This window comes from Protopterus annectens, chromosome 8.part0, assembly GCF_019279795.1.
Source record: "Protopterus annectens isolate FY-2018-M chromosome 8.part0, PAN1.0, whole genome shotgun sequence".
Classification (NCBI taxonomy): domain Eukaryota; kingdom Metazoa; phylum Chordata; order Ceratodontiformes; family Protopteridae; genus Protopterus; species Protopterus annectens.
This window is the reverse complement of record NC_056741.1, coordinates 1,099,259,295-1,099,284,772: the sequence shown is the minus strand read 5'-3', so window position 1 is coordinate 1,099,284,772 and position 25,478 is coordinate 1,099,259,295. Positions and strand designations below refer to the sequence as shown.

The 25,478-nt window shown below is 38.7% G+C and overlaps 1 protein-coding gene and 2 non-coding genes across 45 annotated transcripts in view; 1 reads left to right on the top strand and 2 right to left on the bottom strand.

The window, feature by feature from the left end:
- LOC122809254 (titin-like) overlaps positions 1-25,478 on the top strand; it is a 3,339,665-nt gene that overhangs the window by 1,940,535 nt on the left and 1,373,652 nt on the right. For all 43 annotated transcript variants that reach the window (XM_044080625.1, XM_044080596.1, XM_044080621.1 and 40 more), the window contains one exon: positions 8,512-8,547. In XM_044080625.1, coding sequence (XP_043936560.1) covers positions 8,512-8,547 — 36 coding nt within the window. The remainder of the gene's footprint in view (positions 1-8,511; positions 8,548-25,478) is intronic.
- TRNAK-CUU lies at positions 2,966-3,038 on the bottom strand. The gene has a single exon. It is a non-coding gene; the product is annotated as a tRNA-Lys (tRNA).
- TRNAE-UUC lies at positions 3,056-3,127 on the bottom strand. The gene has a single exon. It is a non-coding gene; the product is annotated as a tRNA-Glu (tRNA).

Sequence of the window (25,478 nt, the reverse complement as noted above, 5' to 3'; positions counted from 1 at the left end):
CACACCAATATGGACAATGACAGAGTCATATTTGTACCTGTTGCGGAGTGACCTAAGTGCGTGTGTTATGTGGCGTATCCTGTCACCCGACAGGCAGCTGACCGTAACTTTCTCCTTATTCAACCTAGTGAGTGGGACATCAGTGTGTCTTACTATTGAGTCACCTATGACTAGTGTATTGGGTACGTTTTTTTTCCTTATGCGCTTTGGTTGAGTGGCACACTGTTTGTGAGCTTTGTGTCTCATGGTTTGTGCTAGGATGTGGTGGTTGTTTGCATTTGTGCCTCAGAGGTCTCTGCTGTTTGGGCAGATTTTTATTGAGAGCCTCCACAAAAGTAGGTGTGTGTTTTGTGTTACTATGTGAGGGTTGTGGTGGTGTATGTTGTGGAGGGCTGTGTGTTGAATGTGGTGTGGTACAGGTGTTAACCTTCTCCTCTTTATGGCTAATCCAGTCTTGGCTGGAGAGTGCTTGGCTTCCAATTTGGCTATGTATGTGCATCTCTCACAAGTCATAGTTTTGGGAGGTAAGAGGAGAGGGTTGTCTGTGTATATGAGGCAGTTGCTACATTGCTTCAGGATACCCAAGTTCACCAGGTTTACAGGAGAAAGCACAGGAAACTGACATTTAGGCATGCCTGGATATGAGCTCAATATATTAAGTACCGAGGCCTTTTACAGGAAAAATGTCACTCATAGTGTCTGAGTCTGTACAGAGTACTGTCAAACACTTGAGGGGAAAGTAATACGTAGACCATGAAAATTTAAAGATGAAGTATTTAGGCAGATATTCCAAAGTAAGTGATGAAAAGCACTGTTTGAAATGTCCAGAGGACTGCCAGATCAGTGCAGTTTATCTCTCTCAAGTCAGGTTTTCCACGCATCTCAGAGTCCTGAAAGTTTGGGTAGTATTTCACCAAAGTCACATGTCTGTCTGTGGCCATCTCCGTGTTTCAGATGTCATTGTGTCCACACACAAATAACAAAGGTTTGAGTTTGCAGACATCCTTCATTTTGACAGATGGGAAGGTGCCTTGTTGAGACACATGTCTGACTTCCACTTTGAAAGGTGCATCCTGTGGTGTAGGTGTTACCTGTTTCTGGAATAATCTGTATATGCCCATGACTGGATGAATTACAGGAAGTGGCTGTTGAGGTTACTTGACTGTAGCTTACTTGTAGAATTTGGGGCTGAATACTCCTCTTCTAAGGCCTCCTTGGGTCTAGCATGACTCAGTGGCTCAGACTGAGAGTAGTTCACCTAGTATTCCCATATTAGGGCTCAATGTTTAGGCAGATACTTGAGATTTGGTGTTACCAGTCCAGTGGGGGTGTGGGAGCACCCACTTCATGAACATAGCCCAGTGCCAGCACCAGGACTGGAGGAGCTCTGTCCAGTCCTCCCTGCTGTTATTGGTGGGTTCTTCTCAGATGGTATTACATTATTACTTGCATCCGGTGCCTGCCTGTCACACTTGCAGCACCCCTTAACATTATTTGTGCAAGACATTGGCTTCATTCCTCTTATTTCTTTTAAGGAGTCAGATGACCTGGCACTTGCGGTGTCTGAGACAGGTAAGGAATACAAGTTCTAGAAGTATCAAAGTGTTTGTCAAAGTCAGTTGCCTTTTCACTTCTCAGGTAATGCTGATAATTAAATCTGCTGGTTCTGAAAGTCATAGTATGCTATAGTAGCTTATTCAATGCAACTTTCAGTGTAAAGAATAGTGAAGGTGTTATTACCAAATGATGATGGAAGAAAAGGGATGTGCAGCTGAAGATAAACAGTTTGGTAATGCGGTGCATCACAAACTGAGGCTGCTTCCCAGTCATCAAATAGAGACCCAAGAAAGTTATGATTAAATGTCCCAGAGGTGATTAATAGCATGGAGATGACATAATTTGAACTGTGGAATGGAACAGGCTTGTTTGCAGCATACTTAACGCATTCAGATGTGATTGGAGTAGGGGATGCAAAGACTGTTCATGACCGGCAGATGGCTGTGGGACCTGATGTATGCTAAGTATTTCAGATATGAGCAAAACTGGCAGAGATGGGAAACACATTGAGTAGGCAAACGAATGGAACGAAGGGCAAGGCAAGGAGGCAGAATCTGAAATTATACTGATTTCTGAAAATTAGGTAGGGCTGGACTTGGACTGTGTGAAAACCAAAATGGCAGACTGAGCAGAGTTTGCAGAAGATTCCTTAGGGATTGTGACAATGAAGCATTTGCCAGTATCAGAGTCAGATGTCGAGTATGGGAAGCCTAGAACTATACTGATTGCATTTTGAGATGCTACAAGAAAGAACAAAGTTCTATGGAAATTGTGACAATCTGGTAGAAAGCTGTTGGTAGTTAGCAGCTCATGTATATTGTGTGTGGATTACCCAAGGTGACACCGAAACATCCCCTGCAATTTATGTCATCATATGATACTCGGACTCAAGTTATGCTTTGAGATTTTTATACTTTTTGTGTAAATGGAGCACAAAAATAATTGCAGTTTTAATGTTAGTGTGCTACAAAATGCAGTTCTATAAGAAAACATTAGATATTAGCTGGTCAAATTATTCCAGGAGTAGGCATCCTTGAAATCAGCCTGTTTGCTACTCCAGAGAATGTAGCCCTTCTCTCTCTTTTTATCCTTCATTTTGAGTTCCTGGTATTTGTCTTGTTGGAAGAAATTCAGTTTGGATAGTTATTCTTATTGCTTGTTTTTTTTTAATATGGGAACCGTGGAGCACAGAATTGGAAGACCTAGAAAGGTATGTTAGTCCTTCTGTTACATTGCAAATTACCATGTAAACGGTAAAGTCAGTCAGAATCCATACATAACGGTCTGTTTTTGTAAAAAAAAAAAAAAAAAATGCAGTTGAATATGTGGAAAACTTTTTCAGTATAAACGTGAGTCACCACTGTCCTACTTGCACCATACACAGTTTGCAAGCAACTAAAGAAGCACATGCCCAAGCAGGGTCTTGAACCCTGGGCCCTCAGATTAAGAGTCTGATATTCTACCGATTGAGCTACCTGGGCTGCAAAAGTGTAACCCATTCCCATACCGGGAGTGGAACCCGGTCCACCTGGGTGAAAACCAGAAATCTTAACCGCTAGACCATATGGGAAAGCAGGTTAGCAAAAACTCAGAAACATTAAAAAACCTTCACTGTTCTCAGTGGATTCTAATTACTCAACTGACCACTTGTGTCTGGAAGGTCTCACCATCCAGCAGTGGTATTTGGGTCTACGTAGTCCTTTGAAGAACCCCTTACTTCTTTGAGACTTGACCTTAGGACCTTATCTCTAGGGACCCATATCTTATCATTGATAAGTATTGTGTGTCCATTATTATTAACCCATGTTTCTTTTGAAAATGGTGCCGTAATGATCAAGTGTTAGTACTGGCTTATATTCACTGCAGAAAGAATGTTGGTGTAGGGAACCATTATATATGTCATTAGCATAAATGCCATTTAAAAAATGCAAGCAGAATTCACATAAAACTTAACTTTGATTTTTTTGGGGGGTAAAAGACACCTATCACACCTGCAAGGTGTTAATATAATCCTCTCTAGGACCACTGCATCTTGGTGAACAAACAGTTTTCCCTGTGAATCACAGCTTTGTTTAGCCAGTTTTGAACATGTGTGCATTTTGCATACTTACATCGTAATCCCCTATTGCACTCACTAAACTAATTCATCCAACTGCCTGTTTCCTTTACAGAAACAGAACTCGAGAGTGAAAGGATCATTCATGCCCTGAAGCACCCTCAGCTAAGGTTCTACTTGAGGCAAGTGTGTTAAGTTCTGGAAGATGCACCATCTGTTCTTACCTTGCTTACAGGAGAGAAGGATTGGCATAATCTAACCATGTTCTGTCCAACTAGCTTGCAATAAGTGCATTTTCATACAAAATCAGGTAGCTAACAGCCTTTGAAAAATGTTACTGGCAAAAGTAAGTCTATAAGAGCTGTGACTGCTTTCCATATTTTAATCAAAAGTGTTTCCATTGCAAACATTTGTGCAATGGCCACATAATTGTCAGTTCAAATATTAGCCGGCTATTACTGATTAGTATATAACTTAAGGTATTTGATCTGTGATGCATCTTTAGGCCTCAGCCTTCTGTTGTTATTTGGTTGCTGACTTCTTGAGGCTTTTATACTCCTTGAAATTCTTCCTAACTTAGGTAGGAGGGTTCAGTGTAGCAGATGTGTGAGATATATCCTTATGTTTTATTTGATCTGTGTGGCAACCTGCTGGTTGGATCCTAATTGACACACTGCCTTCCTCCTGCATGTAGAAGGGCTTTACCATCCAGCAGCCACAGTTGCTATTTCATTAGTTAGGAACATACTAGTAACCTTTGGGGCTGAACAGTTTCTCCTAGTACATTGAGTGAGATCATCAGGTGAGTTGATGGAGGGTGTCTTTATGCCTGAATTTTTTGAGCTTCAGAGAAAAATAGCCAAATTTTGAAAGATGGATGATATTCCCAGTTGTAGACCCACCAAAGAGATTGGTCTAATAGATAAACTAATACAGTAATGGTACATCTATTATTTACTTGTACATCAATAATGTGTCTCTTTTTAAATATTTATTGCCTACCAAAAAGGTACCACTTGTTCCTGAGTTTGATAGTTTTGGGATCTTAAGAATAGGATCTTAAAATTACCAAGTAAACTCGTATACCTCCACTGTGCCATAACTACCCAAATCACATTATGTGGAGACATTCATTCCAACCCCAGCCCTCAAACCCATAAATTTTACATCAGCGACTCAAATACACCTATCCCTTCCAACAGCTGACCTTTTCAGTGAAACAACTCCAACCAACTGTTATTAAATATGAACCGTAGAAGCTTTCTAAATGAAATCCACAAATCCCACACAACCATAGACCTTTACTCAACTGATGTATCCATCCTAAACGAAACTTAGCTTAAACCACACATCCAAGATCATGAAGTATTGACCCACGGCTACAACATGCATAGACAAGATAGGACCTCTAAACATGGGGGTAGAATTGCAATATTATATGAAGACACTCTCAAACTAGAATGCCTAAATCTCAGTTACCCAGACTTCTCTAATGCCGAATTATTTATCGCCTGCTTTGAAATAAATCCCAAGAAACATATTGTAATTGGCATTTTATATCCCTCCAGCCAGCAATCCATCTACTATTGAACACCTCCTCAGCTGATGCTCATCAACATTTAATCAGGAAACCATCATAATGGGAGGTTTTAATTTAGACCGGCTTACATGCTCATCCGAAAACACCTCAAACGTCATTAGTCTGCACAGCTTCTCTCAGTTAATACAACAACACACTTGACTTGACAAGCAATAGTAAAAAAACAATGCATCTTTAACTGGACTGTTAGCAACTCAATCTCAAACTGGTATTAGGCTGTCTTACAGATAGCAGAAGTGATCACCTACCCACCTATCTGTTAAGACAATGTATATACATACCCAGAGACAATCTCTTTAAATTAATCCATAACAAAAGAAACCATCCCTGAAACTTTTAAAACACTTATACTATATTGTGACTGGTCCCCTTTAATGCACCTACACCTTGACCTAGCTGTACAGTACTTCAATGAAAAATTTCTCACTATTCTTGACAGCCTCGTGTGAAATCTAAACTCATTCAGTGGCTTAGCTCTGAGACCAAATTGCTCCTTAAACAAAGAGATAAGGCTTAGCATTACTACCAGGCCTCCAGAAACCTTGCTACAGTACAGAACTACTGCAAACTTCGTAACCAAGCCAAAAAAAAAAAAAAGTAAACAGGATAAGAAGCTATATTGTACAACGCAAGTACCAAAACAACCCAAAAACTTTTTGGGGAGCAATCAACCAATTATTAAAACCAAGACAAGCCAAAACCCCACACCCATCCACTATAAACTCCACTGATAATATTGCCACACAATTCAACAACCACTTCATTTTATCCTTAGCCATAAATAATACTAATAACTATATTACAGTCCCTGCAAATCATAAACCCAATCTACAAGCCTTCCACTTCAACCCTGTCCAGACCAACATCATAAAATATTGCTATATAGACTCAAACCTTCAACACCTGTTGTGACTAACTCTCCAACGAATACCTCAGACTTGCTGCAGACATCACTGCCTGTCCCATAATCTGTCCATCTCAGAACAATATGTTCCAAAACTCTGGAAAGTATCCTATGTAGTCCTACACAAAGGGGGCAACTCCATCAAATTCTCAAATAACAGACTAATTGCCATCCTCTCACCCTTAGCTAAAATTTTGGAAAAATTTGTTCACATGCAACTCCTGGACCATCTCCTCAAAAACAACCTTCTCTCCCCAACTCAACATGGCTTTCAACCAAAACATAGTACAAATACAGCCTTACTCAGTTTCTTCAGTACAGCCAATCAACACAGAAACAATGGTCTGCACACCTCTGCTATCTTTCTTGACTTGTTAAAAGCCTTCAGTACTGTTGCACATCAAAAGCTTATTGATTGAAGAACTAGCCTCACTAAACCTCTCCCTCTGCTCCCTCCACTGGTTTTATCAGTTACTTAGCTGACCGTCAACAGGCTACTAAGTGGCAAAATGTTCTGTCCTCACAGTTACCAATCTCTATGGCTGTACCTTAAGGGGTATATACTAGGTCCTGTTCTAGTAACTATTTTCACAAACAAACTCTACACTGCCACTCAACTTGCAACTATAGTCCAATATGCCAATGATTCCTCCCTCATTTGCTCTGCTCCCTTCCTGTCAGACCTCCTACAAAAAAAAAAAAATCCTTCCTAGACATCGAAAATTCTCTCGCTAACTCCCAACTCATTCTCAACCCCAACAAAACAAAACTCATGATCTTCGATAATAAATAAACCTATCTCCCTCAGCCCTTCACCATCTACTCTGCAAACGACACCATCATCGAACCTGCAAACCACACCCAGCTAACAGGGGTCACTATAGATGAAGATCTTAAATTTGACCAACATCTGTCATTTGCCATCAGAAAGGTCCAGTTTAAGCTAGGGTCACTATATATAATTAAGCCCTTCCTAACATACTCTACCAGATAGTCCATTGCCAGAACACGCCTACTATCAACACTCTTACACGTAATTCCCATATTTACCAACTTAAAAAATGTGATTTAAATAAAATCGAATTCTGCTACCATAAGATAGCCACATTTTCTTCCAACCACCCCTTTATATCTCATCACTGCTCATCCCTACACCAACTAAACTTGTTGGAACTACCTAACCTTCTTACATTCAACCAACTTACTACAGCCCATACCACCCTGCACCACCCAGATAACTGTCCAGCTATTAGCAACCTCATTCAACCATACTCCAATACCAGAGCGCAAAGATCATTCAATAAACTTCTCTTGAAAGTTACCAAAAATAAAATATGTAATGGTGATTACTTATACTCTAGTAGTTTTTCTAAAGCGTGGAACAGCATGCTACAGTATGTACTCAGCACAAAAAACTCTACCAAATTCCAATTACTACTCAAGGAACACATTTTCAACACCTGGCTGTGCTCTTGTTACAAGCCAGTCTAACTACAGCTCCTACATACCCCTGCTGTCCTTCACTTCTCCTATATCTTCCTACCATTCCCTGACTTGCTGTTTTCCACCTTCCCATTTCATCTACAAAATTTTCTTGTATTAATATTGTATAAAAGTCTAAAACTATGTGTGCTACCATTTGTTGTTAGTCTATCATAGACGTTAAGACAAACAAACTATGTACCACCAAATGCTAGCTTTTTCTCTTTTATGTTAACTTCATTTCTCTCTTGTAGAAATATTATTTAATGCATGAATTTTATATTTGTATTCTGTTGTTGGGTTATGTTGTGGAGCTTTTCTCTCTGGGCCCGTGCTGAAAATGGGCCTTTTCAGCCCAGTCTGACACTCCTGGTAAACAAATGGAAATAAAATAATCCTGGTACATGATCTGTTACTGGTAGAGATTTATTTAGAGAGTTACTCTTAATAGGTTCATAGGTAAATACTAGACTAGCTGTCCTTGTGGGCCATTTTAAGCCTAGCCAGTTTCCCTTTTTATGCATGAATTAACCCATGTCGTTTGAATAGAGATCTGCATTTCCTGTCCCATGGTGTATAATTATATATTATCCCTAATTAGAATAACTGGGATTATATCTTAGATAATTTGAGGGGACCCATGCATGGGATAAGCCATTTAGGAGCTGCCCCTGTCCATTACTAGTGTACAGGGTGCTGTCTGGGGTTAACATTTCTGTTTCCCATCCATAGTTCCAAGTTATGCTTTAATATGTATAAGGGTGAACTTTGTTTTAATTGGATGGGGAGTCTATTCCAGAGCAGTGGTATCCTCTGTGAGATATACCTCTTCCTCCAAACTATTCCGTAGATGTTGCAGTATTAATATTATTAATTGATCTGACTTTTATTATTGTTTATTTTGCTTTATAGAAAATAGAGCCCGAAAAATTGGAAGACCAATGAAAGGTATGTTAGTCCTACTATTACATTGCAAAATGACATGTAATGAGCTAAGTATTTGTCCTTCCATTTCCTTTATAAGTTTCTGATCCATTTGGTCATGATCGTTGGAAGAGATTTGGATGTTTTTTTTGTATTTGTTTTGTTTTTTTACAGGGAAATTTTCCCAGTGTAAACAAGATAAGAACGATTACTGTCATGTTTGCTCCAAGTTTGCAGAAACACAAGCATTACTGACTGAATTATTTCCAGAATGATTTTTCTATTGCATTGCACTCTTGTTCAAGATGGAGAAGGCATGGGATATGATGAAGACATCCCCCAAAAATTTAAATAGTGAGAAGGGTGGTGAAAATATCCTGCCTTGATTCATATCTTAAAAGGAACATAGACTCTTTTTGTTGAAAGTGTAGTGGATGCTTAGATTAAGTTGCATTCCACTGGAAGTATACGTTCCTTGAAGATTTAAATTTGTGTGTGAAAGATTTGAATATTTGGGGGTGAATGAGATTGAAAGGGAACTTGTCATTACACTTTAAGAAAGCTACTAGGCAAAATAGATGGGGTGTATTTTTGCATACTTTTTGTTGCTTCATCTATCTAATAATTCAGGGACATTGTGCATGCCACAGTCCATAATATCACTTTTTTAAATAAAATATATGCAGAAAATAGCCTTTTATTCTGTTTAAATGTTAGTGAAGATGAATGGTTTTCTCAAAGCTGGCTGAGGTCACAAATGTTATGTACAAATTGGTATATGTAGAAGCCTTGGGCAGAATATTGCATTCTGATGATATAGTCTAATCCTGATCTTCACAATGCCTTGACTCAGAGTTTATCGTCATAGCCATTACCTGAATCTGTTCATGGAAATGTGAATTAATTGCATGTAAATTAGTTCTCATTAATTTTCTTACAGTATCTTTTTATCTGAGAGAATGTAATGCAGATTACTGAACGTGGCTGATAATACTGTAGGGCAGATTTCAGTTTGCCAATGTTTCAGGAGTTAGTGTTTGTTCAACAATATTGTAGTTTGAACTGCTGACACTGCCTGACATATCAGGGCGTGTCACACTCAATCTTTTACAGCTGTTACCCCACTGTCTGTCCCTTATAGAAGTAAATGTAACATTTAAATTGAATTAATCTTGAGTGGTGTTTATTAACCTAGTCTCTTTCTCTTGGTCTTGGTAATTTGGCTTTCCCCCCCTTTGCTAAAGTTCATTGTGCTGCATGTGTCCATTACCTCCAAATGCATACAGAATTCTTTTATAGTGGTTTGCATTTCCTGCATTTGCACAAGTCTACTGCAGCTGTTGGCAGTGACATTACTTATGGGTTGCCTTTGTTGCACTTTAATTTCCTTTTTATTTTGTATGGTGTGGTGTATCTCACCTTCAGGTTGGTGTCGGCCATATTTGTTTTATTCATGATATCCTCGTACCTCTTATTGCTCATAAAATGCATGTTGATGAAAAACGTTTGGTTCTACCATCTTTTTAAGTAAATTAGAATAATATTTAAAAAAATCTCTCTGATTTAGCGACTTTAATATCCCATTATTTTTTGCTTTGCTCATGATTTTTGAACAAAGCAGATGAGAGCTATGCTTCTTTGAGATGAATGATCCAGTGATAAATATAAAAGAAGTGCCGGTCTAAACCAGTGTTGTTTTTTTCTGAAGTGTGGAGCCTTTTTTTTTTCTTTTCAGCAAGAAACCTCTTTATTTAATCGTCAAGTATGACACAGGCAATCTTACATTATGTAAATAAAAATAAACCATTCCGACACAACTCCATTTGCAAATGTTATACATTACAAACCATGCTGACACATCTGTAGCTGCAAACATTATACATCACTTATAATATATCCAGCCATTGTCAGTCAAACATTACATAGCTCATTCAAATCCTGCCTTCTTTTAAACTTCATTCCTCCTCTGCATGTATTAATTCCATAATGCCCATTTTTTTCCTAAGTAATTTGCTCCTACCCTTCTCTAAAGATCCCTATTCCAGTTGTTTTATCTTTGTTACTATCTTCGCTATGTCTAGTAATGTTGGTTTAGACTTTGATTTTCATTTTGTAGGAATTGCTTTTTTGGCAGCCACCATAATTAGACTCAGCAAGGCCTTACTATGTCTATGCAGTTCTAATCTGTATCATAGCTCAAAAAAATAATTTCCCTAGTTACACCAGTCTACTCACCCAGCATGTCTTAACAGAGCAGTCTGCAGGGAATCCTTAAAGTCTACCAACTCATTACACTCCAAGAAAATGTATTCCCATTTACCTCTTTCTTCCCCATGAAACCTCTAACATTTGCTGTCTACTTGAAAAAAATCTTTGGAGTCTAATCTGGGTATAAAAATACCCGTGCAAACACTTTCAAGCAAAGATCCCAAATCTTCTACACTTTGTGGCATATTTGGGAGACATACATATCTCCCCATTGTTTCTTTGTGAATTGCTTATCCAACCTTTCTCTTCCCAATCCTTTCTAACCTCCTCTGATTGATTCTTATAGTTATCATGCAATATTTTATATGCTGTACTAATTATTCTTTTCTTAATGGAAGCTTCTGTTCTAGATTCTGCTGAAAACTCTACCAGTGGTGGTCTTTCATTTAGGACCCCACTATTTTTTTCTCTTTGCCTATACTCTGATATCAATCCTTGATAGGGAAGTCGCTCTCTAAACTGCAGTCCACATAAGTTCTTGCCGTCTTCCCATTCTATTCCCTTTCCCTCTCTAGTTATTTGCTCCCAATACCTTGGTTCCTTTGCCAGTTTTCTCCAATAAATTCTAGCCCCATCTTGCCTGTTACCTGTATCCCTAATTGCAGTCGTCCCTATCTGCCAGATCGTCTTTCTCCATTCCAATGTTGGCTTAGTTTTTAGAATACTTTCTGAATATAGTATTCTTTATGATTATTGTTATACTCCTTAAAGGTCTGCATCCAGAATCCCAGTCTCTCATTGTTTCTTGCAACCAGCCCCCCCCCCCCCCATTTCATCATCATCTTTTTCCACTTTGAATTCATTTGTTAACGGGGTTTGTCCAACTGGGCTTGTGGCCCATTTTCAGTGGAGACCCGAGGAGAAAAGCTCCAGTAGTACATTTTAAACAATATTGGTATTCTAGCAGTTATAGCAAAAAGATTCACATGTGTTGAGTTACATGCATAAAATTAAAGTTGCATTAAAAAGAAGCTAAGTAATTTTACATTGATATAGTTCAATAGGTCAACAATAGCAAATTTTGTTTGTATACAATTATGCAAATGCATAGTAGACACATTGGAGAGAGAGGTATAATGAGGTACTAAGTATGGTCCTTTTGAGGGTACATAAAGGGAAGGAAGACTAGGTAGGATCATGGCAAGGGCAGGTTCTGGAATTGAGAAAATAAGCTTTTAGTTCATTTTTAAAGTGTGAGGTGTGGGAGATTGAATGTAAGTCGAGGGGAAGTTTGTGCCAAGCATGGACAAAGGAGTGTTTGTAGAGCAGTTTGCCTACTGACCTTTTTGGGTGGTAGATATCAAGTAATTGTTGGTTAGAAGTACGGAGGGTCCAGGATGGGGATGTAGATGGAGACTAAGGAAGATTGAGATGGACAGAAGGAGGGTTTATAAAGACTACAGTGTAGCATATGAAATTGATAAGATAGCAGAAATTGGGGAAGTTCAAGCCATTGAAGAGAGCTTAAAGAAATGCAGTGCTGTGAGTTGTATGGGGAGTTAGTAATAAATCTGGCTATTTTATGGTAAGTCTGTTGGAGTTTGTTGAGAGTGGAGGCCTGGATATTGGTAAGAATTAGGGTGGTATATAAAAGGGAGGGGAGGAGGAATGCCTGGCCCAGGGTAAGTCTAGAGTCAGGGGTTAGGAGTTTTTTGTTCCGATATAGCAGACCTAGTTTGTTTTTTTTATACATTGGAGTATGTGTAGGTTGAACTTTAGTTCGTCATCGATAATGACCCATAGGAGTTTTGTGTGGCTGTCAGGTTGGATAGTTGTATTCTTAGAAGATGTAATAAAAAAGGAGGTTTTGTGATGAGAAAGAGAACGGGGAAAGAAAAGTAGAAGTTTGGTCTTTTTGGGATTTAGGATCAGTAGGTGAGAGAGCCATTGTTCAGTGGATAGTGTAGGGCCTGTTGGGTCAGGGAGTGTAGTTCAGGAATGTTATTTGAGATGGATATAAGTGTGGAGTCATCGGCATACTGAATAAGGGAGGATTCTTTGCATGAGCTGTAAAGATTATTGGTGAATATATTAAACAAAAGGGGTCCCAAGATAGAGCCTTGGGGAACACCAGTGGAGATGGGAAGGAAAGGTGAGGAGGATGAGAGCCATCTGACAGATTGTTCCCTGCCATTTAGCTAACTATTAAACCAGGCAAGTGTGGAGGGTGATAGGTGGAGATTTGAGAGTTTGGATAGTAGTAGAGGATGAGAGACAGTATTGAAGGCTTTGGAGAGATCTAGGAAGAGACAGGAAATGAGTTTATTGTTGTTCTAGGACCTCTGTAATATGAGTGAAGGAGAGGAGGGCAGTGATGGTGCTGTGGTGAGGACAAAATCCATGTTGGGTAGGGGTAAGTAAGTGGTGTGTGAGGAGGTGATTGAGAAGCTGTGAGTGAATACATTTTTCTAATATCTTGGAGAGGGGGGACACAATGGCATTGGGTCGGTAGTTTGAGTGGTCAGTGGAGTTTCCACCTTTATGAAGAGGGATAGTGAAGAAAGATTTCCAAAGGGTGGGGACAGTTGATTCCAGGATAGATTGATTAATTAGTATAGATATAGGATAGGCAATTGAGTCAGCAGCAAGTTTGAGGACTGTAGGAGATAGATTGTAATTGGAAGGAGAACAAGGTTTTAGCTTGAGTAGTAGAGATTTGATGTAAGTAATGGGAACTGGCTCAAAAGAAAACAAAGTTGTGTTAGTGGGATTTGGAGGGGTGGGTGTCAAAGTAGAGTTTGGCTTAGAGGTTACCAGATTTTGGATGGAAGAGGTAAAGTGTTTATTCAGGAGGGTAGTTGTTTCCTGAGAGGAAGAGTTAGGGTATGGGGAGGGATTAGAGGGCTTTCCAGGATAGAGGATGTTGTTGAGAGTTGACCAGACTTTTCAAGGATTGGATTTGTTGTTAAGATGAGCAGAGCTATAGTATAACTTTTTGTCATTAGTTGTATTTTTTGCAAGGTTCCTCAGTTGCCTGTATTTTTGAAGAAAATGTGGTTGTTTAGTTTTAGTCCAAGTTTTCCAGTGACAATCTTTGTTTCATAAGGGACCTAGTCTCTTTGGAGAGCCAGGGAGCATGATTTGATTTTACTCTGATCTTCCTAGAGGGAGCTAAGGAGTTTAAAGTATTCATGAAGATGCTATTGAAAGTCCTTGCAGCATCGTTTAGGGGGAGGTGTTTTAGGATGGACCAATCTATGTTGTGAAAAATGGAGTTAAATTGGGATGAATTGAAAGTTGATAGTTTTCAACAGTCTTTGATAAGGTGGGGTTTAGGAATATGGGAGTAGTGTCTTAAGATGGTGGTAGGGAGATGACTACTTTGGGATTCAGGTAAGGTGGTGGGATTATGATATTGGTGGGGGGGGGACTTGTAAGTATCCAGTCTATGATGGAGCTGGAAGTGGAATTTTTATGGAAGCGAGTGGGAGATGCTATATGTTGGTGGAAGCCATGTAGGTGGATACTGAGTTGGGGGGAGTCAATTGTGAGTTTGGATCAATCAATGTTGACATCACCAAGGATAAGTGTCTCATATGGTATGTTGTGGGAGAACCAAGATAGGATGTTTTCAAGAATGGGCAGATTGTTACAAGGAGGAAGGTAGACAGAGGCAATTGCAAGTTTTTTGTGGGGATTCAGATGGCAGTTAAGGATGATGATTTCAGCTGGGAGGAAGTCAGGAATTGGGGAAGGGTATGGTGAGAAGTTAAGGTTGTTTGAATAGAGGATGGCCACTCCACCACATTTTTTTACAGGTCTATCAGATCGGAAGATATAACCTGGTGGGAGTATTTCACTATTTGAGATTTGTGGCTTGAGCCAGGTTTCAGATAGGGAGAGGTTGTGAGGGGTATTGAGAGCTATCCATGAGTGCAGCTCAGTGACTTTATTTGCTAGACTCTGAATATTCAGTGAGTAAATAGTTAAATATTTGGATGGAGATGATTGTTGTGACTAAGGTTGGTGGCTGTTAGAGGAGTAAGATGGGGGCAGTGTAGAGGTAGTTTTGGGGAGAGAAGAGGGGCCATGGTTGGGATGGATATCTCCAGGACAAAGTAGGTTTTTAGTGAGGAGAGTGTGTGTAGTAGATGCTAGATGGAGTTTGTATAGTTTTGACTTAGCTTTGTGGGAAGGTTTAAAAACCTGTATTATAGATAGTTTATATAGACTTGAGGTATAGGTAGTAAAGAGATTAGGGGAGATAGTAAAAGATGAAGTAGTTGGATATATGTTGTATGAGTGAGAAGTTGGTGAACATAGGAGTGGGTCGGAGAGATTGGAGTGGTAAGAGGTGGAGATAGAGAGAATAAGGAGTAGTGTAGAAGATATTAGAAAATAATACATGTTGGAATAAAATATGGTCAGATAGAGTAGATAGAGACAGTGGTATAGAGGAAGTGGCGTTGACAAAATTGACAGATTAGTAAGGTGGTTGTGGCAATAGGCAGGAAGTGGAATTGTAGTGGCTAGTGGGACAGGAAGGGGAGGGATAGTTAGACATAAAGGTAATTGTAATGGGGTGGATGGAAATGGGGGTAGTGGAGCGAAGTGGGCCCGAGCGGGGCTAGCACCCTAGTCAAGATGAAGTCATAGAAACAATCAGAAAAAGATAGTGAAAAACTAGCTTGAGAGACAAGGATATAAAGTTTCAAAAGGTATAGTCACTAGAAATAAAATAAAAAGAAATAAAATATGAGCAGAAGTAAGCTTACAAAAGGACACTGGCCTCAAGCTACACAAGTAGATTTACTTGAAGCAAACCCAGTGCTGTATGGTTAAAATAAGCTACAATAGAGAAGGGCTTTGGAGGGGGAGAGAGAGGTATTACTAGCAGCTAAAAGCAGGGCAAAAAATAAAGTTTTCTGGTTGTGCTATCTGTAGGAGCCTTAGCTGTGTTGCTCTGAAATACTTCAAATTAGTTAATCCCAGTCTGTCTTGTTCTTTTGGAAGAATAAGCTTATCCCACTTGACTCTTGCTGTCTTCCCCACACAGATAAATTTATTCAGCTCTTTATTAATTGCTATCTACAACTTCTTTGCTGATTGATAAAATATACCTGACCTGTGTACAAGATTAAATGGACTAAAAACATTTTAACTGCTTATATCTTATCGATATGCATATAACAGAGCTTCCATTTTCGTAGTTTTCATATTTATCTTTTGTTTAGTCTCTTCCCACATATCCTTAGCTGCCACACTGTAATCATTTTTAAGCCATACTCCTAAGTATTTATTTTTATTATTTCCTATAAATATGGATATTGCTGAACCAATTTGTTTGTGGGTACATAATTTACTGTTATTGCCTTTGTTTTAGCTTCATTAATTTTGGAGTCCGAAAAGATTTGAAACGGTCTCCAAATGTTCCACAGCACTGTAATGTCCCTTTCTGGTTTTGTCAGGCTTAAAATAATATCATCTGCAAATAGATCCAGCTTTTCTTGACTACCATACCAATTATATCCTTGAATTTCTCAGTACCTTGTGTTTTTGTCAGTGGTTCTAAATGTAATGCAGATAAAGGTGAGAGAGAGAGAGAGAGAAAACACCCCTTACTGGTTCCTCTTCTGAAGTAGAAATTATCAGAGGACCCACCAGCTTTAATTTTTTGCCTCTGATGGCTCATAAATTCTCACAATCAGCCATATAAGTTTATCAGAGAATGCAACTGCTTCCATTGCTCTGCTCATTAAGTCCTAGCTTACTCTGGCTCTCATGCTTTCTCTGCTTCAAGGCCCACCAGCAACAGTGGTATTTTCTTGTATTCTGTTTCCCTGTGGATAGTCAGTATCCTTTTAATGTTGTCAAATGTTTGTCTCCCCTCCACAAAACCACATTGATCCATATCTGTCAGTTTTGGCATGAAGTTAGCCATTATATTAGCCGTTATAGACATGAACAGTTTATAATTATGGTTTAGCATTGAAATGGGCCTGCATGAAGCTGACTCTGATGGATCTTTACTCTCTTTAGGTATTACAGCTACCACTGCTTTCTTCCAGGATGTTGATCTTCTCCTCCTCTTAAAATACTGTTAAACAAAACCCTCCAAATCTTTTAGTTTTTCCATCCTAGCTTCCAAATTTCCACAAGAATACCATCTGTTCCTAGGGACTTTCCTGTACATTGGTTATACATCACCATTTTTATCTCATCTTCTCCTGTCTTAACTGTTAGTAATTGAGCCTCCTCTACGTCTAACCTTCACATATTTAATTCTTCTATAAATATTTCCATTTGTACCTTTTCTTGACTTCCATATTTCTCTTTTTTATCCAGACTTTCATAGAATTTCTGAAATATTTTTAATACTTCTGCAGGATCCCTTATTTATTTTTTATTTCCGGTTTAATTACCGAGGAAGTCCACTTGGCCCAAATGTCCCATTTTCAGTGGCGGCCCGGGGAGAAAAGCTCCAAGATACATAATACAGTAAAGATACAAAAGTATAAAAGATACATTATATAGAACAATTTATAAATATGTACATTCAATGTCACTCATAATCAACAAAATTCATTGTGATTGATCTTAAGGGTTGTACTATACAGATTCATTTGAGCAAACATTCTCATGTTTTAAGTGTGGAAACACTTTACATACACACATTTAAAGTAAGTATGGAAACACTTTACATGCAGTTGTTTAAAGTGTGATGCTATTTACAATATATGCAAGGTTGGAATTGTGTGATAAGTAGCTGTAGGAGTTGCAGAGAGCTTAGATCCACTCATTAGGAAAATAGTTATGGGAGTTATAGAGAGCTTAGGAACCAGGGAGAAAACCTCCTGGGGTCATATACTTAGAATTAGGTAGGGTGTAGGCAGGTACATTTCTATTTAGTGGACAGGTGTTTGAAAAGCTGGGTTTTGAAGTTGTCTGAGTTTGATGTAGTTCTTAGAGTGGAAGGGAGGTTGTCTGAGTTTGATATAGTTCTTAGAGTGAAAAGGAGAGAATTCCATTTCTTGCCTAGTGAGAAGGAGAGGAGAAGTTGGCCAGCAGGTCATTTGGGTTTGTGGATAGAAATTAAATTTTGATGTTCAGATGTGGGAGTTCTCTTAGGGGTGTAAGGGGGAAGGATATTTGTTAGAGCCGGACATTTTGTAGGGTGAAATACAAGTGTGTGTGCAGTGGTGAGTTGGAGGTAGTCTGTGGTTTGTGAGTTCTAGCCAATTCAGAGATTGAAGGGTAAGGCAATGATGGGTGGAATTTTTGGATTTGGTGGCAAATTTAAGAGATTTTATTATAGCAGTTTTCTAGTTTGGAGGTGATGGAGGACAGGTTAGTTAGAAGTGGGGCTCTGTATAATAAGGAAGGAAGAAGATAAGTAGTGGCCAGAGTATGCCTAGTAGAGTTTGAGAGGAAGAGATTGTTCCTGTAAAGTATACTTAACTTTTGGTGGGTTTTCTTTATATTTTGTTGAAGATATCAAACTTGGTGTTCATCAGTTGTAATGCCAAGTCGTTTAGCGGAAGGAACCACTTCTATAGGTGAGTTGGTTTGACCAAGAACTTTGAAAGCATTTTTGTTGTAGGAGTAAGTCTTTGTGGGAGGGAATAGTAGAATTTTTGATTTATTTGCATTGACAGAGAAGTGGTTTTGGCGCATCCAATTTTCAGTAGTTGAAAAAGCAGTTTGGGTTGTAGTCAGCAGTTCAAGGAGGTCTGTGGCAGAGCAGACTAAGGTTGAATCGTCTGCATATTGAATGATTTTGGCATCAGGAATAGCAGTGTGAAAGTTATTGATGAAGATTTTAAAAAGCATAGGTCCAAGGATGGATTCCTGTGGTACGCCGGTTGGTGTTGGCAAGAAGGAAGAGGTGGAGTTCTTCCATTTAACTGCCTGCGATCTGACAGGTAACTAGAGAACCAGGATAATGTGTTTGGTGAAAGATGTAGGTTTGAGAGATGATAGAGAAGGTGTTTGTGGGGAAACAGTATCGAAAGCTTTAGACAGATCGAGCAAAACAGTAAAAACTAAGTGTCCTGAATCTCGGGCTTGATTGACAGTTTCTAAGAAAGAGAGTAGAGCGGTTATAGCGCTATGGCCTGGGCGGAAGCCATGCTGGTTGGGTGTAAAAAGATGGTTTTGGGTCAGGAAAGGCATAAGTTGGAGGTGGATGCTATTTTTTTGTTTTATTTGCTCCCTAAGCTTGGTGATGGCCCTTTTTACTTTTTATTGCTCGAGTCGTCGTGCTAAACATTTTTCTGCTCTAATCTTATAAAAAAAAAAAACAAACATTTGCTTAACAGCAGTCTTTCTAAATTCATGTATATTATCAAGGTAAATCCTTATTTTCTGTTTAGCATTCTGCAGTTGCTCCCTTCTTGTTCTGTGAGATTTCCCCTATTTTGCAATACTTTAATATTTGTCAGTCCCCATAATAATTCCTGTTACATCTTTTTTTTCCCCAATAAACATCTTTATTAAATTATCACGTTTGACGTAGGCAAGCTTACATTTCTATAAATGAAAAACAAACACCGACACCACTTTATTTGCAAACATTATACATCACAGACACAATTGAAACAACTGTAGTTGCAAACATACATTGCTTATAATCTAGCCAGTCATTATCAGTTAAGCGTTATATGGCTTATTCAAATCCTGCCTCTTAAACCTCGTTCCTTCTCTGCATATATTGTTCCTACAATTCCCATTTTTTCCCATGTAGTTTGCTCCTTCCCCTTTCTAAAGATCCCAATTCCAGTTGTTTTATCTCTGTTGCTATATTCACTACTTCTAGTAAAGTTGGTCTAGACTTTGATTTCCATTTTCTAGTAATTGCGTTTTTTTGGCTGCCACCATAATTAAACTCAGAAGGGCTTTACTATGTCCAGGCAATTCCAATTCTGTATTATAGCTCAAAAAATCATCTCCAAAGTCGATCCAGTCCACTCCTTTCTTGCCCGTCACACCTCCAACATTTGCTATCCACCTGAGGAAAAATTCTTTGGAGTCTACTCGGGGTATAAAAATAGCCGTGTAAATGCTTCCAGGCAAAGATCCTAAATCTTCTAGACTTTGTTGTATATTTGGAAGATATATATATATCCCCCCATTGTCTCTTTGTGAATCGCTTATTCAGTCTCTCTTTGGAAGCCTTTTTAATCTCCTCTGATTTATTCTTATACTTATGCAATGTTTTTTATACTCTAAGTATTCTTTTTTAAAGGCAGCTTCTGTTATAGATTCTATTAAAAACTCTACCAGTGCCGGTCTTTCATTTACGACCCCCCCTATTTCTTTCTCTTTGCCTGTACTCTATCTGTCCGTGATAGGGAAGGCAATCTCTAACCTGCAGTCCAAATAATTTTTTGGCCTCTTCCTTTCTGTTACCTTTCCCTTTCTAGTTAAATGCACCAATTTTCTCCAATAAATTCCAGCCCCCCCTTACCTATGATTTGTATCCCTAACCATAGTCTTCACTTTTGGCAGAATCTCTTTTCTCCATTCTCATGCTGGTTTACTTCTTAGAATACTCTCTGCTGTTTTATGAATATAATACTCTATCTGATTTTTGTTGTCTCCTTAAGAGTCTGCATCCAAACTCCCAATTTCTCCTTATTCCTTGAGTTTTACCCCTGTATCATCATCATTCCTTTCCACTTTGAATTATAGTTTTCTGCTTATGCTAAATATAAGAGCCTTAATTGTGTTGCTCTAAAATGCCCCCTCAAATTGGGTAATCCTAGCCTGCCTTGTTCTGTTAGAAGAATCAGCTTATCCCAACTGACCTTTGCAGTTTTCCCCTCCCAGATAAAATTCTTCAATTATTTTTTAATTGTTATCCACAGCTTCTCCTCTAGTTGATAAAAATATGCCTGGCCTGTTTATAAGACTAAAGGGACTAAAAACATTTTTAATTACTTGTATATTATTGTCCATATCCATATAACAAAGCTTCCAGTTTCTCAATTTTTGTATTATCTTCTGTTTAGTCTCTCCCCACATATCCTTAGCTGCCATAACAGAGTCATTTGTAATCCATACTCCTAAATACTTAATTTTATCATGTCCTCATAAATATGGATATTGTTGGACCAATTTGTATGTTGTTACATAATTTACCGCTATTGTGTTTGTTTTAGCTTCATTAATTTTGTATCCTGAGAAGATTTGAAACTGCCTTAAAATGTTCCACAGCACTGTAATGTCCCTTTCTGGTTTGGTCATGTATAAAATAATATCATCTGCAAATAAAGCCAGTTTTTCCTGACTACCATCCAAATTATATCCTTGAATTCCTGAGTCTCTTATTTTCTTTGCCAGTGGTTCTAAATATAATGCAAACAACAAAGGAGAAAGCGGACAACCCGCCTGGTTCCTCTACTCAAGCAGAAGTTATCAGAGAGAACCCCACCCACTTTAATTTTCACCTCTGATCCTTCATATATGTACTCCGAAGCAACCTTATAGTTGTAACCTGCATATTTTTATGTTCACCACATATATAAATTGCAAGTTGTGCTGTGTCAGTTACATCTGTACATTTATCAATTGCTACAGACACTACAAATTTAGCAACTTTTTCTTTGAGTTGACGTAAGATTTTCTGATAATTTGTTAATTCTGTCTGCAACTGTATTTCTTGAAAGGCTTATGTTTGCAAATGCTTGACGTTTTTCAGGGCAAATAACTTCCATGGCCGCCAACATATTTCTATAAAGTTCCTCTCCAAAAAAGGCTTCGATGACGGCTATTTCTTGTGCAGTCCTATAATTTACACAAACTACATCATCACTGGCTTGATGAACACATTTAACCACTAACTGCTGCTTTTTGAATGAGTGTTCTAACTCCCTAATTTTTCTTCATGCAACTTTCCACTATATTCATCACACTACGATGCATGCGTACTTCTGTAATGCCTCTGAATGTTATATCTTATATTCCTTCAACACAGCTATACTTTGCTTACAGATCAAACAAGTTGGTTTTATTCACTTTAGCAAAAATGTACAAGATTTTCCACTTTTCCTGCACCACACAATGTTCTTCATTAACTGTTCTTATCTTTGAAAACTTGAGGGGATTCACAGTAAGTATGTGTGTGTGTGATATATACATATATATATTTATATATATATATATATATATATATATATATATATATATATATATATTTTACATTCATTTGTTGACCGGGATAGTCCGACTGGATACATGTCTATTTTCAGCAGAGGCCCGGGGAGAAAAGCTCCAAAGGAAGTAATAGAGAAGGAAACTTATATACAACACTCTAAAGTTCATAGATAACAAACAGTCAAGTTAACACTCATAGTGTAGGTTAGCTGAAATAGGATGCTTTACATCTGGACAGCTTATTATAACACAGTAGCATTGAATTGACTATTATTTACAAAAGCAATTGTTAATCTGATACAGGTATACAAGTGTTACCATGTATTTAATCAGGCCTGGCACAGGGACAAAGCCAGTGAGTCATGAAGTACTCCCTGAGGTCTGTCTTAAATTTAGAAAGGGTAGTGTTTGTTGTGATGTCCGGGGGTAGTGAGTTCCAAGCTTTGCCTACCGAGTTGGCAAATGTGGAGTTCCCGGCTAAGTTGTTAGCTATAGTGGTTTGCACTACATTTCTATTGGATGATCTAAGTGATCTTTGGTTGGTGTGAGGTTTGATGATATATCTTAACGCAGGGGTATTATCAGGTTGGTTAAGAACTTTGAAAGCTATAATAAGTTGGTTATTCTGAATCTGTCTAGATAGCTCTAGCCATCCTAGATTTTTTAGGTTTATACAGTGATGTGTTCTGTAGGGCAGCCCAGTGGCAAATCTAGCTATGCTGTTATAGCAGGCTGAGAGTCTATTAAGTTCCATTTTGTTTTTGGCAAGTATAGGAGAGGCATAGAAGAGGGTGGAGAGGAGGTAGGATCGGGCAATAGCAGTCCTAGCAGGTGGGGTAAGGAATGATTTTATTCTATACAGTGAGCCCAGTTTTTTATTAATGGTTTTTATCACTTTATTTACATGAGCATCAAATTTAAGATTGTTGTCTACAATTACCCCAAGTAGTTTTGTGTGGACATCTGGGGCAATGATAGTGCCATTTTTAGAGGTAATGGAGAAGGATATCACCGAGGATTTATGCGTGGGAGAGAAAAATAGCAGTTTAGTTTTATTGGGGTTTAGGAGGAGACATCGGCCTGCAAGCCATCTTTCAACCAGGTTGAAAGTTAACTGAGTATTAGCCTGTAGCTCATCCTTGGTGGTACCAGTGCAGATAATCGTAGAGTCATCTGCATACTGAATGCAATTGGCATTTGGGATGACAGTGTAGAGATTATTGATAAATATGGAGAATAGCAGTGGACCCAGGATAGACCCTTGGGGAACACCTAGGGTGTTAGGAAGAAGGTTAGATAGATTATTTTGCCGTAGTACTGCTTGTTGTCTACTATGTAGATAGGATTGGAACCATTGAAGGGAGTGGTGACCTAGGGATATATTAGTCAGAGTGTGGATTAACAGCTGGTGGTTAACCATATTGAACTCTTTGGAAAGATCCAGGACTAGAGCTGAGGAGAGCTTGTTGTTGTTTCTGTTATGGTAAATATCATTAGTGAAGGAGAGGAGGGCTGTGGTGGTACTATGATGTGGTCTAAAGCCATGCTGAGATTTAGCCAGTAGATTGTTCTGGGTTAGGAAGTACAGGAGTTGTTTGTGGGCGCATTTTTCCAGGATTTTAGCCAGTGGTGACAAGATGACTATGGGCCTATAGTTTGATAGTTCGGTAGAGCAACCACCTTTATGGAGAGGTATAACACAAGATATTTTCCATGTGGAGGGGACTTTGGCCTCAGCTATGGACCGATTGATTAGAATGCTGATGGGGAATGCTATCTGCGACTTTTTGTAAATATTCAGCAGGGAGAAGGTCAGCAGCTAGGGTGGTAGGTTTTAGTTTTTTGATTAGATTGCAAATGAAAGAGGTAGAGATAGGTTGGAAGCTAAAGGAAGGCTGGGAATTGGGATTGATGTCCTGAGTGCTAGTAGGGTTCAAAGGTAATTGGCTGGCTAGGGCTTGGATGGTTTCCGTAAAGAAACTATTAAAAGTGTTTGCAACATTCTGTGGCGAGCTATCAGTTGACGCTGATGGAGGTGGAGTGGTGGTTTGACCTGGGTGTAGTAATTTGTTTAAACCTGCCTTGAATCTTTGAGGATTATTTTGGTTTCTATTCTGGATATTTATATAATAGTTTCTTTTGTCCAGTAAGATGGATTTTTTAGTCTCGTTTCTTATTTGCTGAAATTTGATTTGATCTATAGGGGTTTTTGTGGCACGCCAGGTAGCCCAGGCTTTATTCCTGATTGTGATTTTTGATTTAGTATCTTTAGAGAGCCATGGGGCAACTTTAGTTTTAATCCTAGTGGAATGAGCAGGTGCATGAGAATCTAGGATGGAGAGAAATTTATTGTTAAAGTAGGCTACAGTATCATCAAGGGGCAGGTATTTTAGGCCAGACTAGTTGCATGATTTAAGTTCGTCCTGTAAAAATCTGATGTTGAGTTTTTTATTATTACGTATGGTTCTGTAGATGGGCTGATGAGAGTTGTGGGATTTGTGTTTGCAAATAAAAGTGATAAAGTGATCACTGAGGTCATCAGTGATGGTCCCTGATGAATACATTTGGGGGTGGCTGTTGATAAGTAATCTAGTATACTGTCTTTTTGGTTACGTTTGCCTAATCTGGTTGGGGTGGATATGACCTGTGTAAAACCATACAGGTTTGCATGAGGGGTGGGAGACTGTGAGCAGCAGGTGTTCCAGTCAATGTTAAAATCTCCAAGGAGTATGGTTTCTTGAGGGTAGTTTTCAGTTAACCAATGGAGGGTATCCTCTAGAGTGTTAATGTTATTTCCTGGGGGAATGTATGAACAGATAATGTTCATGCTTGTATTTTTGTCAGTATGTAACTTGGTAGAGAGTATTTCAGCTGTATTGATCTGGGGTGGTTGAATGGGGTTTGATGTTACATTTAAGGTGGATTTGAAGAGGACAGCAACACCCCCCCCCTTCCTAGTTGCACGGTCATACCCAAGTACATTATACCCTCCAACTGACTCTAGGGACAAGCAGGACTAGTGCTCGAACCACAGGTAAAGCAAGAACCTACCACATCACTTTCCCGTTTAATAGCAATACAGTACAGAGTTTAAGCGATTAAAATGGCCATTGTTTAAAACATGATTAATATGTTTGATGAAAAAAGCAGAGGGTCATTTGATTCTTTGCAAAAGCACAAAAATACAAAAGTATAACTGATCATCTTAAAAGACGAATGGCCAGATAATCATATAAAATGTAAGGTAGGCTGACTGTAAGACTGGAGCAGCAAATGTGCCGCGTGCCACATATAGGATTGTGGAGGGCTGCAATTTTGACACCCCTATTCTGCAGGATCTCTTATCTTCCTTGTTATAGGCTCCCTTAGCTTGGTGACAGCAATTTGCACTTTCTGTTACCTGAGTCGTTGTGTTGACAGATTTTGTGCTCTAGAATTATTATCAAGAAACAACCTTTCTAAACCCGTGCATGCTATTGAGGTAATTCTTTATTCTGTTTAGCAATCTGCAGTTGTTCCTTTTCCTGTTCTGAGAGATTCCCCTTGTTTTGCAATACTTTAACAGTTGTCAGTCCCTCAGTCTAAATAATTCT